Source organism: Esox lucius, chromosome 20, assembly GCF_011004845.1.
Source record: "Esox lucius isolate fEsoLuc1 chromosome 20, fEsoLuc1.pri, whole genome shotgun sequence".
NCBI classification, from domain to species: Eukaryota; Metazoa; Chordata; class Actinopteri; order Esociformes; family Esocidae; genus Esox; species Esox lucius.
This window is the reverse complement of record NC_047588.1, coordinates 11540876-11554463: the sequence shown is the minus strand read 5'-3', so window position 1 is coordinate 11554463 and position 13588 is coordinate 11540876. Positions and strand designations below refer to the sequence as shown.

The window sequence follows — 13588 nt, the reverse complement described above, 5'->3', positions numbered from 1 at the left end:
ACCATTGACGAAAACAGAATGAGGGGCAGAGGAGACATATATACACACACTGATGTGTGTGACGATGGGGACAAGACAATTAAGAGACCAGGTGTGATTAATAGGGACGGTGGCAGCTAGAAGGCCGGTGGCGTTGACCGCCGGAGCCGCGACTGACCAGATGGATCAGGAGGATTGTGTCATGGTGCGGTGAGCAGCAGCGCCACCGTGCCATATTTCCACAAGTTCCCATATTCTCACGAACACATCCCGGACTGTCACATGTTTCCCATCTTCCACACCAGGTCCCAATCTAGCTCGTTTGTATGTGTATATATGTTTCCCCTCTGCTCCCCACATTGTGGATCATTGTTGCTGTCGCTGTCATTGTTGCTGTTTGTGCATTTAATCGGTGAGTGTTATTGAATGTACTGTTTGAATGTTAATTGTTAAGACGCATGTTGCGCACTTTTATTTCATTCAGTCATTAGTATTGTTTTTCCGTTCGTGTTTGGTTTGTTTGTTGTTTTAATAAATCCCACGAACGAGAGTACTGCCTGCGCCTGGTTCCCTCCAACACTACACCTTGACAAGTTGTTACAGAATGATCCACCAAACCTGGAACCAGCAGGCAGTCCCTCCAGAGAGGGTATATACCTGGAGGGGCGATTGGGGGTCTGACTCCCTCTCCTCAGATGACGATGAAGCGGTCTATGAGAGAGTGGAGGAGGATCCCCTTGGGGAGCTGTGCTGGGGGTTGCCCCAAGACGGGTTCGTGGTGCCGCTGTGGGGCATGGACCAGTATGGAGTGGTCAAGCCCCTCACCAAAGAGCAAAGGGAGCTGGTGAAGGGTCTCCTGCAGGACATGCAGGAGGCAGGAAGGACAGGACGCAGGCGAGGCCGGAGGAAGAAGAGGGCGAGGTGCCCAACGCTTGGTCCGAGGTCCCCCCAGGAAAATTTTAGGGGGGGGCTGAGTGGGTGCCCGGGGGAAGTCCCGACGGCGCCCCCTCTATGTCCGGTGCCTCCTCGACCCCGTGCAGGCTGGCCAGGCTGTAGGCTGGCAATTAGGCGCACACCGCTTCCTGCTCCGCGGCCTTCCGCCGCCCCTGTCCCTGCGCCACGGCGCCGATTGCCCACTGCTGCATTGGAGCAGCAGCCAGCTCCTCCTACCTGCCAGCAGCGGCAGTCAGCGCCCCCTGCTGCATTGGAGCAGCGGCAGTCAGCGCCCCCTGCTGCTTTGGAGCAGCAGCCAGTGCCTCCTACCTGCCAGCAGCGGCAGTCAGCGCCCCCTGCTGCATTGGAGCAGCAGCCAGCGCCTCCTTCCTGCCAGAGGCAGCAGCCTGCACCGCCTGAGGCCGAGGAGGAGTGGCCTGCACCGCCTGAGGCCGAGGAGGAGTGGCCTGCACCGCCTGAGGCCGAGGAGGAGTGGCCTGCACCGCCTGAGGCCGAGGAGGAGTGGCCTGCACCGCCTGAGGCCGAGGAGGAGTGGCCTGCACCGCCTGAGGCCGAGGAGGAGTGGCCTGCACCGCCTGAGGCCGAGGAGGAGTGGCCTGCACCGCCTGAGCTTGCCGGGGTTTGGCTGCCACCGCCCTCTCCTGTCCCGGCCGCCCCGGCGCCTCCTTCGGCTCTTCCGGCTACCGACCCTCCTTCGGCTCTTCCGGCTACCGACCCTCCTTCGGCTCTTCCGGCTACCGACCCTCCTTCGGCTCTTCCGGCTACCGACCCTCCTTCGGCTCTTCCGGCTACCGACCCTCCGTCGGCTCTTCCGGCTACCGACCCTCCGTCGGCTCTTCCGGCTACCGACCCTCCGTCGGCTCTTCCGGCTACCGACCCTCCGTCGGCTCTTCCGGCTACCGACCCTCCGTCGGCTCTTCCGGCTACCGACCCTCCGTCGGCTCTTCCGGCTACCGACCCTCCGTCGGCTCTTCCGGCTACCGACCCTCCGTCGGCTCTTCCGGCCACCGACCCTCCGTCGGCTCTCCCGGCCTCTGACCCTCCGCCGGCCACCGACCCTCCGTCGGCTCTCCCGGCCTCTGACCCTCCGCCGGCCACCGACCCTCCGTCGGCTCTCCCGGCCTCTGACCCTCCGCCGGCCACCGACCCTCCGTCGGCTCTCCCGGCTCCTGACCCTCCGCCGGCTCCTGATCTTCGGCCGGTTCTGCCTCCCCGGCCTGTCCCGACGGCTCCGCCACCCTGGTTAGTCTCGGCTGTTCCGCCCCCTCGGCGGGTTTGTGCCGATGGGGGTACTGTGCTGCCCAGCCCCCCCTCCCTTGGGCTGGGGTTCGTCTTGGCCCGTCCGGTGGCCGGGCCTTTGGGGGGGGGTACTGTCATGGTGCGGTGAGCAGCAGCGCCACCGTGCCATATTTCCACAAGTTCCCATATTCTCACGAACACATCCCGGACTGTCACATGTTTCCCATCTTCCACACCAGGTCCCAATCTAGCTCGTTTGTATGTGTATATATGTTTCCCCTCTGCTCCCCACATTGTGGATCATTGTTGCTGTCGCTGTCATTGTTGCTGTTTGTGCATTTAATCGGTGAGTGTTATTGAATGTACTGTTTGAATGTTAATTGTTAAGACGCATGTTGCGCACTTTTATTTCATTCAGTCATTAGTATTGTTTTTCCGTTCGTGTTTGGTTTGTTTGTTGTTTTAATAAATCCCACGAACGAGAGTACTGCCTGCGCCTGGTTCCCTCCAACACTACACCTTGACAAGTTGTTACAGATTGGAAGATGTGATCAGTCTAAGATCAGTCTAAGAATATATAAAGGAATATATAGAAGGGCATCAAAGGGGAACCCTTAGATCACAAAAAAATCTGAAATTAAAGTACATTAAATAATTACATCATATCCGTATCTGGCAAATTGCTCTTTTTTAACAGTACTCATTTTGTCGGAGTACTCAGCATACCCTTAGTTGGAAAAAATGCGGCCCATTGTTCTTGGCAAATTGCTCCAGACTGTTCAATTTAGTGCCACAGGTCCTGATTGAGATCAGGTCCTGATTGAGACAGGGCCACTGTAGGACGTTTACCCTTTTGTTCTTGAGGCAATTCAGTGTTGCTTTTGCCTATTGCTTGGTGTCATTGTCTTGCTGAAAGGTACATTTCCTCCCAAAATAGTATTTATTTCACAGACAGAAGCAAGTTCTGTTGTATTATTTCCCTGTATTTTGTCCCAAATAATCTCTATTCTAGTCTCACTTGACCACAACCTTGGTCAATCTCTTGATTTCTGGCAAACTCCAGACTTGATTTCAGGTACTTCTTGTAATGGCATCTTTCTTGCCACCCTCTCATACAGACCAGTGTGGTGCAGAGCTTTTGACTCGTTGACTGGTGCAACATTACTTCACTACAGCCACTGAACTCTATAGCTCCTTCAAAGTGATCGTTGGCCTCTTACGAGTCTTCTCTCGAGGTTTTGAGTTGTTCGCAACAGACTTCTTTTTTTTACAAGTGCCTGGTGGTGTGATGCAGCTTTCACCTAATAATTATTGATCCAACTTTTTTTTTCTTAAAATTCACAGCCTGACCAATGTTTTTTCTACAGTCAGGTAGTTACCAGAATATGACAGCAATTTTAAATGTTCACTGATGGAGGACAATAGTAAGTTATTTGTGTCCTCATTTCCCTCATCTGTGTAAACTGAGATATTCTATATTCTAAGGGTTGAATACAGCATTTCATTGTTTGTATTTTTCATACAAATATTTCCCAACATAAAACAAATATACAATAATTGATTTGGAGTTAATATATAACTCCGGAAAAAATTAAGAGACCACTGCACCTTTTTCTTTCCTTTCCACAAAAGTTGAAAAGGAAGGTTTTGAGTGATTAATAAATTAATAAAATTAAGAGATGATTGCAAATTGAACGCTTCTGTTACTCACTCGAAAGTTTCCTTTTAAATTTTTTGCAAAGTAAAGAAAAAGTTGCAGTGGTCTCTTAATTTTTTCTGGAGCTGTATATATATCAAACAGAACTAAATGTTAATGCACTATTTGTAATTAAGTAGGGGTATGAATTCTTTGGAATGGTTATTTTTATTTTAGTCTTGTTGCCACAGATGTGACACAGTCATTAGTGATTTTGCGAGGACTGTAAAAAGACTTGCTGTCTGTTCCCTCAAAAATGGTTGCCTTGCAAGCTAACAATCTTTGGTCACTGCTAAGTTGCTAGCCAACCTGAGCTAACTCAGTTGTGTCAAAATAAAGAAATGTAATGACAGTGAAGCTATATTTTTGAACATTTTAGATTTTCTATTGGCATTTATCTGGATGAATTGTGTGATGGCAATTCCATCGATCAGAACTCTTAAAGGAGGAAGTACCGAGACAAAATTCTCTTCTCTTGGCATAATTAACAGTATATTTGCAAATAGAGAGAAGCGTCAAACGCTTACAAAATAATCAGAGGAGTCTCTGAAGTACATGAACAGTCTGTATTTATTACAGTTAAAAGGGGAGTGGTAAGATGCTGCCCATCTGTCTTTGTCAATAAAACACATTCCCTTTGTTCTGTCAATACCTAGGCTTCACACAAGGGGCAAGCTGTCCTCCCCACATGGGTAACCTCTTGAACTCTAAAGAGCTCTTACAGCATCCAGATTGACAATAGATGCCCTGATGAGTTGTACAGATGCGCAGATTAATGAATAACCTTATAATCTACCGATACCAGTCAATGATCCCCCCTAGGTAAATACCAGATCCCCCTCTCCTACATTCCTAAGGAGCAAAGGACAGATACACTTCTTGGTTTAAGCAGAGGAACATGGTCAGAGTAGCTAGTGATGCTCTGATATTTATACAGACATGTGTCTCACAATCAAAGAAAAGAGTTACATACCAGGCAATAGAAAAGCAGACATTTCTCAAATGCACCTTAGTTCTGAATTTCCATAACAATTGCTGCTGACTTGTATTTACCCAGTCCCTTACTGTGACTTGATAAATGCAATATTATTGAGATGACTTGAACTGCAAGTCAGGATGCTGACCAGCATTCACTGTCTACCACCTCTGAATGTTCTTCCATTCTATGTGATCATGTGACTGCCAATTCCACAAGACATGGAATGCTGGTCAGCATCCTGGATCTACGACCAGTTTTATAAAATGCATTAAAAAAGATGGATACAATGCAAACCAATTGGTTCTGCTTTTTTCCTCAGGGTTGCTACTTGGCTCGCTTTGTCACAGTTGGATGGTGAAGGTCCCAGACACTGTGATGGCAGTGGATGGCAGCTGTGTAGAAGTCTCCTGTCAGACCGCTCCCCATTACCGGGTCATCTGGTATGAGTACCATAGTATATCCTACCCTAAGGTCTATGACGGCAAGGACCCGGCCAGCGTGGGGACCAACTTTAAAGGGCGTACATCAGTGGGTAATGCCAGCGAGGGTGACTGCACACTAAGGATGGAGCGTGTGACGTGGACAGACGATAACCTCTGCCTTTATGTGTGGATCAACCCTGAAGTGGAGAAACAGAAGTTCTATGAACAGAAAATTCGAATAAAAGTTACTGGTGAGCACTGTCTTGTAGAAGTGAATAACACTGTGTAGTTTGTGTTTGTGTTTTCGGGATAAAGAAATACATACTGACCAAGTACTACATTCATGAAACCTTCTCAGAAAAGATCTCAGATTCAAGTGTGGGGAGAGATGTACGATCATTTCCAAGAGTGATTTACAAAACTGCCGCACCTCTTCCAAATGAGTGTAGATGTCATTGCAGTTTGATAAATAGCCGTGGACATCAGAACGTGCTGCACCTGTCCTTATTTAGCATGGAGATCATAAAGGCATGAGTGACTTAGGAAAAGCAAGACAAATCAAGTTAACTTGTCTAACACATTACATACACAAAGACAATACAAACGTTACAAATGCATGAACAGAAGCAGAAACAAGAAAATGCAGCATAAAGTGAAAGGAATAAATTATACATTAATAAGGTAGCAATACATTATTAAATATGTTGATACATTTGGATGTGCTACATTTCTAGTCATTTTATTTTATATTGCCCATTATTATTATAATTGTGGTTGTTGTTACTGAGACTGTAGTTTTTCATGATAATGATGGTCTTTATGCAAATTAAGCATCATTACATTTTTGGACGTTGGCTTACACGCTCTCCACACAGAGATAAACACCTGCTCTGTCGCTGAAACGATCTCACTATCATTTTAAGGTCATACACGTTTCATGAATGAGGGCCTCTGTAACTACTACACATGTGTAAATAAAGAACTGGCTAGCAAAATAAATGCATTGTCATTTTATTACCGATTATGATAAACACTGCCCCTCGCTATATTAAAAGAGGGTTTTCTTTCTCAGATGTTTTTCATTAGGTTTTAAGCAATTCTAACTGAAACAGTATGTATTCCAAAAGGTTGGAGGATTTGAACAACACTGAAACTAGTATATACACTATGACCACATTTTTGTGGACACCCGACCATCACACCTACATGAGGTTTTAGACATCCCATTCCAAAACCATGGGCATTAATATGGATTTGGTCCCCCTATGCAGCTGTAACAGCCGCCACTCCTCTGGGAAGCCTTTCCCACAAGATTTTTGATTTTCTCTGAGGGAATTTGTGCCCATTCAGCAAAAAGAGACCTTGTGCGGTTAGGCACTGCTTTTGGACGAGAAGGCCTGGCTCACAATCAATTCCAAAGGTGTTCAGTGTGGTTGAGGTCAGGGCTCTCTGCAGGCCACTCAAGTTCCTCTACACCAAGCTTGTTCAACCATGTCTTTATGGACTCCATTTTGTGCATGGGCACAGTCATGCTGGAATAGGACAGGGCATTTCACAAATTGTTGCCACGAAGTACCCAATTGTCTAAAATGTTTTTGTATCCTGTAACATAAAGATGACCCTTCACTGGAACTACTGTAAGGGGCCTACCCCACTCCCTGAAACATAGCCCCATACCTTTATCCCTCTTTACAGTAGGCACTAGGTATTCCGGTAGGTAACGTTCTCCCGGTAGGTAACGTTCTCCTGACTTGTGAGCAATGGGTGTGGCTTAAACACCTGAACTCAATAATTAGTAGTTGTATCCAGATACATTTGGCGATATGGTGTACATGTAGCCTAAGCCCTGCTGTTTGACAGAGTTTTGGTGGCTAATCGGTGGCCTTACACTTTCATAAGTAGGTGGCCTGGTGCTTATAAGTAGGTGGCCTGGCAATTGGTACGTGCCGTTTAGTTAGCCAGCATGCAATGTCCATCACTTTCTAGCTACATTGAATTAATGCTTTCCAAAGATAGCATTATTGTTACAAGGATTCTGTCTAATGATTTGCATAAAACCTGATCATAGTGCAGTCTTGTAACATACACAAATTTTAACAAAAGCATGTGTACATAAAAATTTAAGCGAGCTGAAGCAAACACACATAATAATTAAGTGAGGGTAAAATTACGTGTCAACCTTTCAACATAAATGATCCCCCCATTTGAACATTCATAAACACCTTTCACATACGTACACACACATGCATACAACCACACATTATAAAGACCCCTCCAACTCTCACACAAATTCATTATGAAAATCTAGGAACTCATTACTGTAATGCACTCTAGATAAGATAATTTGTCTCCTAAAATGTACATTTACTGACAATAATAATGTATTTGCAGAAAGAAAAGCTCCTGTGCTATCCATTCAGAATTCAGTGGTGGAGGGAGATTTTTTCCAGGCCAACTGTAGCATCATTCATTCCTGCCCTTCCACTCCTCCATCCCTTCGCTTGAAACTTTTGCCTGAAAACTTTACATCTATGACTTCACTGAAGGAAACGGGAGGTCTGTGGATATCAACAAAGACAATACAAGGAATAGCAAAGCGCCAACTGCACAACAAAGAGATTAAATGCACATCAAAGTTTTCTACGGTCTACGCTGAGAGTGAACAACTACTTTTTAACATCTTATGTACGTTTCGGGTCTTGTCCGTTTTATTGTCAATTGATTAACTTTTTTGTTCATGCAGGTTTACAGTGTAAATACAGAGGTTTCATAAAGGTTTACAGTGTAATATACAGGTTTCATACACGTTTACAGTGTAAATTACAAGGCATACAGACTGGGAGTCACACAAATTCTGCATGTTTGTCTGCTTCATCAACAGATGCACCTGATGGTGTAACTGTGAAGGTGCAGGAACAGCCAATCATTCTTGGTAGTAATGTCCACCTGGAATGTGTAGCTGACAGCAACCCTCCGCCAAGCAGATATTTGTGGATCATACGACAGGGTGGCCAAAGCTTCCAGGAGAATTCAACCCAAAGCAAAATGGTCTATAACAACATAAGCCAAGATACCTCATTCTCCTGTATTGTCCAAAACCATATTGGATCAAAGCAGTCAGGCTGGCTGTTTCTGGATATGAACTGTAAGTATTGTCATGTTCCCGCTTTTATCTAGTTCCACAGTTTCAAATGGAACTGAACATTATAGTTGTTCACATAAAAAAAATTTATTGCAGGAATACATTATGGGTGTAAAAAAACAGATATTTTCACTTTTCCACCATTTTATGTTTTATTGGACTGGAATGGTGTGAAAGACAGGAGAGAGTTTTTGCTGAAAGAGCAGTAGGCAAAATTCAAACCCATAATGAAGCAGTACGCGCACCTGAGTCAGCAGCTTAGAATGCTAGACCACATTAGGCCAGACAGAGTTACATTTTCATTGTTTTTCATCCACTTGGAACAGAAGACAAATGTTCAGTGTCACACAACAATTTCGGTAACCTGTGAGTTTAAGTTTGGCATCTTCCCCAGTCCCCCCGGTCATCCTCTCTGACTCCTCCTGCTGCTTGTGGGCCGGGGTCCTCCACTGTGTGTGTCGGGCAGAGGCCCGCCCTAATGCCAGTCTGCACTGGAGGATCAATGGAAGCACCACTCTCCCATCATCCTTCACATCATCCTACATTATCACAGCTAGAGAAAACCTGGTGTCAGCAGAGTTCACTGGACCGGTGGAAAGAAAACTAAATGTCTCCTGCATAGCTACTAACTCGCTGGCCATGGAGAACCAGCTACTGCAAGTTGACACTGGAGTTGAATGTGGACAGTGTAAGCTTTCAGGGAGTAGTTTATGTTGTTAAAGGAGACCTTTGTGTATGATTTTTACCATAGAAAATAGGAATAATTCTAATTATACTATAAAAGGTATTGATATTTGAAGTGTCAGCGTATTCATGCATGGTTTTTCCCTATGCCTTTCTGTTGTTTATTTATGTCCAGTCATTGTGTAGTCACCAACTGGAATAATGTCTTGGAGAAAACTTTAATGAATGTAGACATCACTTTTTAGAGATAGAGGAATACACCGACTGATATGAACCTGAAAAGCTAGCTGATGGACATTTTTCTTCTTGACATATATCCTACACAGTACATCCAAGTAGTATAAGGCGAAAATAGAATTTCACTATTATGGCTAACTTAGTATAGGTGCGACCTCATACATTGCTGTCCATGGGCAGGACAGACTTTTCTGCTGAAATTAACATTGTCTCTTTTCTGACATAATCTGTACACAGCGACAGTTATTCCTCCAATGTTTTCCCACTTTTTTCTCTCTTTTTCTTTCTTTTAGTTCTTCAATGGATGTTGACTGCTTTGGCTTTCGGATGCATAATTCTATTTGGAGCTGTATCTTTTATTTGCAGTATATGCTGCAGAAAGAGGTGTGTGCCAGTGCTCTCCATAATATAAAAAATGTAACCACTAGATTTCATCTGGAATGATGTCTCCCTTTTACACTTTATTATCTGTAGACAAAAGGCCAGATGTGATCGCCCTACTTTGGATATTCCATTAAGGTACTGTCCTTTTCTCATACCTTCATAATGATTGCCATCTTTAATAGAGATGAGAAGTAAATGCTGCATAGAATAACACAGCTTATTAGATATGTTGTAATTTTCAACATGTGGAATATATTGTGGTTTATTAACAGAAATATATTTAAATTGCACATTATAATGTGTACGCAAGTACAAATTCTTTCTCAAATGTATACTACCATTCAAAGGTTTGGGGTCACTTAGAAATGTCCTGGTTTAAAAAAAAAAGAAGCTTTTTTTTGTCCATTCCAGTTGATCAGAAATACATTGTAGACATTGTTAATGCTGTAAATGACTATTATAGCTGGAAACAGCTGATGTTTAATGGAATACAGAAGCCCATTATCAACAGTCGTCAGTCCTGTGTTCCAATGGCACATTGTGTTTGTTAATCCTTTTAAAGGCTAATTAGAAAACACTTTTGAGATGGTTAATGATGAAACTGTTGCGCTGATTAAAGAAGCAATAAAACAGTCCTTCTTTAGACTACATCAGTATCTTCAGCATCAGCATTTGTGTGTTTGATTACAGGCAGAAAATAGCCAGAAACAAAGAACTGTCTTCTAAAACTCACCAGTCTACTCTTGTTCTGAGAAATGAAGACTATTCCATGTGAGAATTTGCCAATAAACTAAATATCCTCAACTGGCAGCTTCATTAAGTACCTGCAAAAGGTCCTGCAAAAAGTCTCAACAACAACAGTGAAGAGGTGACTCCATGATACAGAGTTGCAAAGCCATATCTCAGACAGGCCAATAAAAAGGAATTGGTGGGCAAAAGAACACAGACCCTGGATAGAGAAAGAACTCTTGATGTTGACCCCAAAATAGAACTAATTGTTTGTATTTTAAATTTTTTGCATTCACTTTTTCTCAGTATCATGAAGGGAGAAAAGGCAGTTAACAAACCATTGTAACCTTTAACCATTGTAACCTTTAAAAGGGTAGGTCTTTCCTTTAAAGAAATAGCAAAGAAAGCAGAGGTGTCAGTGAGTTCAGTTTTCTGCACCATCAAAAGGCGCCTAGAAATTGTATGAACAACAAGAGTCACCGACTGCAATATACAGTACACATAAATACACCTAATAAACCAAAACAATGGCATAATAAGACTGATGAGACAATAGCGCAATGAGCAGGGTATAAAGGGTGATGGAAATAAATATTTTTGTCCAGGTATTATTATTTACATAATGACGGTGGATGTAATCTATATATATATAGTTTAATGAGTGCAACCGATGCTGTAATGAATAAATAAGACATTTTTGTGCAGTTGTAATGTACATGAGGTAGGTGTATATGATATATACAGTATATATACAGTGGGGCAAAAAAGTATTTTGTCAGCCACCAATTGTGCAAGTTCTCCCACTTAAAAAGATGAGAGAGGCCTGTAATTTTCATCATATTTCACATTATATATAGTGTCTGCAAAAAGTGGCTACTTTGATGAGTCAAAACTGTAGATTAGATTACATTATGTTAAACAAAATGATTCAATTTTTTTATCCAATTGTTTATTTGTTCTTTGGTTTAACTTCAGACTACATTAAGACATTTAACTGTGTGAATTTCAATAAAAACTGAAAAAGCTGATGTGTTCTAAAACTTATACGTGCATTTGTTTGTGTTTGAAAGAAAGATAGATATAGATTGAGTGTGAAGTGAATGTGCGTTTGTGTACCCCCACTTAAAGGAACACTTGACCCAAAAAGCACACAGAATTACATCACTGTGTGGATTGAAGTGTGAGCGAGACCTGTAAAATGAATATTGACATGTTTTGTTTACTTTAGCTAAGACTCCATTTTGTACACTGTTGTATTGTGCTACATGTCAATTTTATATGTAGTTGAGGTTGTCCTTGACTGATGGAGCCATCAGATGTCTTTCGACAATGTTCCTATCAACCGAAAGCCTATAGTGGTACATTTACAAGGTGTCAACCACTTAGGGTGTTGACGCAGGCTGTTGAAAAATGACGATGCGGTATATACACATGTAAAGCCAATCCTGACTTTGATTAACCTCACAGCCGACATGAATCTGATAACCACATGGAAAAGGGTTAGGGTTATGGTAATGTGTTCTGATCTCATAAAAATATGTTTGGGAAAATGTTTGTGTTATTATCCTTGCAATGGGAAGGTACACAACCAACTGAAAACAAGGGCGCCAATAATTTTCACACAACATGTTTTGGATTACATTTATAATTCGAAAAATGGTTATGTAAAAACTGATTCCACTGGCTCATTAGTGCTGTACAGTATACTCTGTATGCTCAAATTTGACCTTGTTTGTCATGTCCTGGCAGGGCTGGTTCGTTTGCCCTGTCCCACATTTGGATCACGGACACTTGGTTGTTTATCACCCTCACTTGTTTCGCTAATCACTGTTCCTATTTAAGTATGTTTTTCCCAGTATATCTTGTCGGTCTTTGTTTGGCCTTTTGTTTCGGGTTGTTCTTTTCAGTCCAGTCTAGTTGCGTAGTGTTTTTTTGGTTATAATTAAAGTTTTGCTTTTGAATGTCCTCCATTATCCCTGCACTTGTGTCCATGCCTCCTCAATCAGGACAATAGTGTAAGTAGCTTTGTATCTTTTCTTTGTTAATTCTTTTTTGTCATGTTTATTTTTTAACACAACAGATCTGTTCTAGATCCTCCTCTCCAGCCCAGCTCACAGCAAAAGGCTAAGTGGACAAAGCCTAAGGAAAAAGGAAAGACAGAAAGGCAATCCGACATCTACGAGAATGACTTTCTGCCCAAGAAGCCCAGTCAAACCACAGCAAAAAACAACAAGAGTTATCCAAAGATTAAATTACAAAAGGACACAGAGATAATGTAAGTTCAGTTTGGTTTATAAAAAAAATCAATGATATATCACTCTAACATCAAGTATAATCAGGTTATGCATTTTGTTGGCCTAAATATAAGAATGAAGAAAAACGTTTAACAGACTTGTACCCCTCTCACAGGTTGTGTCCAGACATGGATGACATCTACCAAAACCTTTGAACTATCAATAATGTTGCCTTCACAAATGTGACACATGCCAAGTGCACTAATGCACCCCCATACCACCACAGATGTTGGCTTTTGAACTGTGCGATGATAACAAGCCGGATGGTTCCTCTTCTCTTTAGTCTGGAGGACGCAGTGTCCATGATTCCCAAAAATAATTTCACATTTTGATTAGTCAGACCACAGAACAGGTTTCCACTTCGTCTCAGTCCATCTTAAATGACCTCGGGCCCGGAGGAGGCTGTGGCATCTTTGGATCTTGTTTATATCTGGTTTCTTTTTTGCATGTTAGTTTTAACTTGCATTTGTGGATGTAGCTACAAAGTGTGTTTACAGACAATGGTTTTCAGAATTGTTGCACTATTTACCTGCACAGTTTTTTATGGAGTGGTGAACCGCTCCACATTTTTACTTTTTTACTCATCCTCTCTGGGATGCTCCTTTTATACCCAATCATGTTACTGACATGTAGCCAATTAGCCTATTTGTTGTGAGATGTTCCACCAGGGTATTAATAAGGTACAACTGTGGCACCTTAACCCCTAAGTCAAACCAAACCCTACGGTGGCAGTTATGCAAAATGTCACTGATAAGGCAGAGTGAGTTTTGTCTGTTTTATAACGTTTGCTTAAGTCAGTCAAAGATAAATAACCCGCCCAGTGACTGTTTGCTTGTGCTACTAAAATGA

The 13588-nt window shown here is 42.9% G+C and overlaps 1 protein-coding gene across 1 annotated transcript; it reads left to right on the top strand.

The window, feature by feature from the left end:
- Positions 1-356: 356 nt before the first annotated feature.
- Positions 357-12894, top strand: LOC109614752 (sialic acid-binding Ig-like lectin 5). Its single transcript, XM_034288715.1, has 9 exons — positions 357-391; positions 5167-5520; positions 7661-7954; positions 8151-8414; positions 8806-9099; positions 9626-9716; positions 9807-9851; positions 12526-12720; positions 12855-12894. The coding sequence occupies exons 2-9, from the start codon at positions 5199-5201 to the stop codon at positions 12892-12894; spliced, it is 1545 nt and encodes a 514-aa protein (XP_034144606.1). The 5' UTR covers positions 357-391; positions 5167-5198.
- Positions 12895-13588: the final 694 nt, after the last annotated feature.

Excerpts from the sequence above, each read along its gene's own strand:
- LOC109614752 (XM_034288715.1), top strand. The coding sequence starts at position 5,199 with ATGGTGAAGGTCCCAGACACTGTGATGGCAGTGGATGGCAGCTGTGTA. Across the intron at positions 7,955-8,150 it reads ACTACTTTTTAACATCTTAT|ATGCACCTGATGGTGTAACT; the intron begins GTACGTTTCGGG and ends CTTCATCAACAG. Across the intron at positions 9,100-9,625 it reads TGGAGTTGAATGTGGACAGT|TTCTTCAATGGATGTTGACT; the intron begins GTAAGCTTTCAG and ends TCTTTCTTTTAG.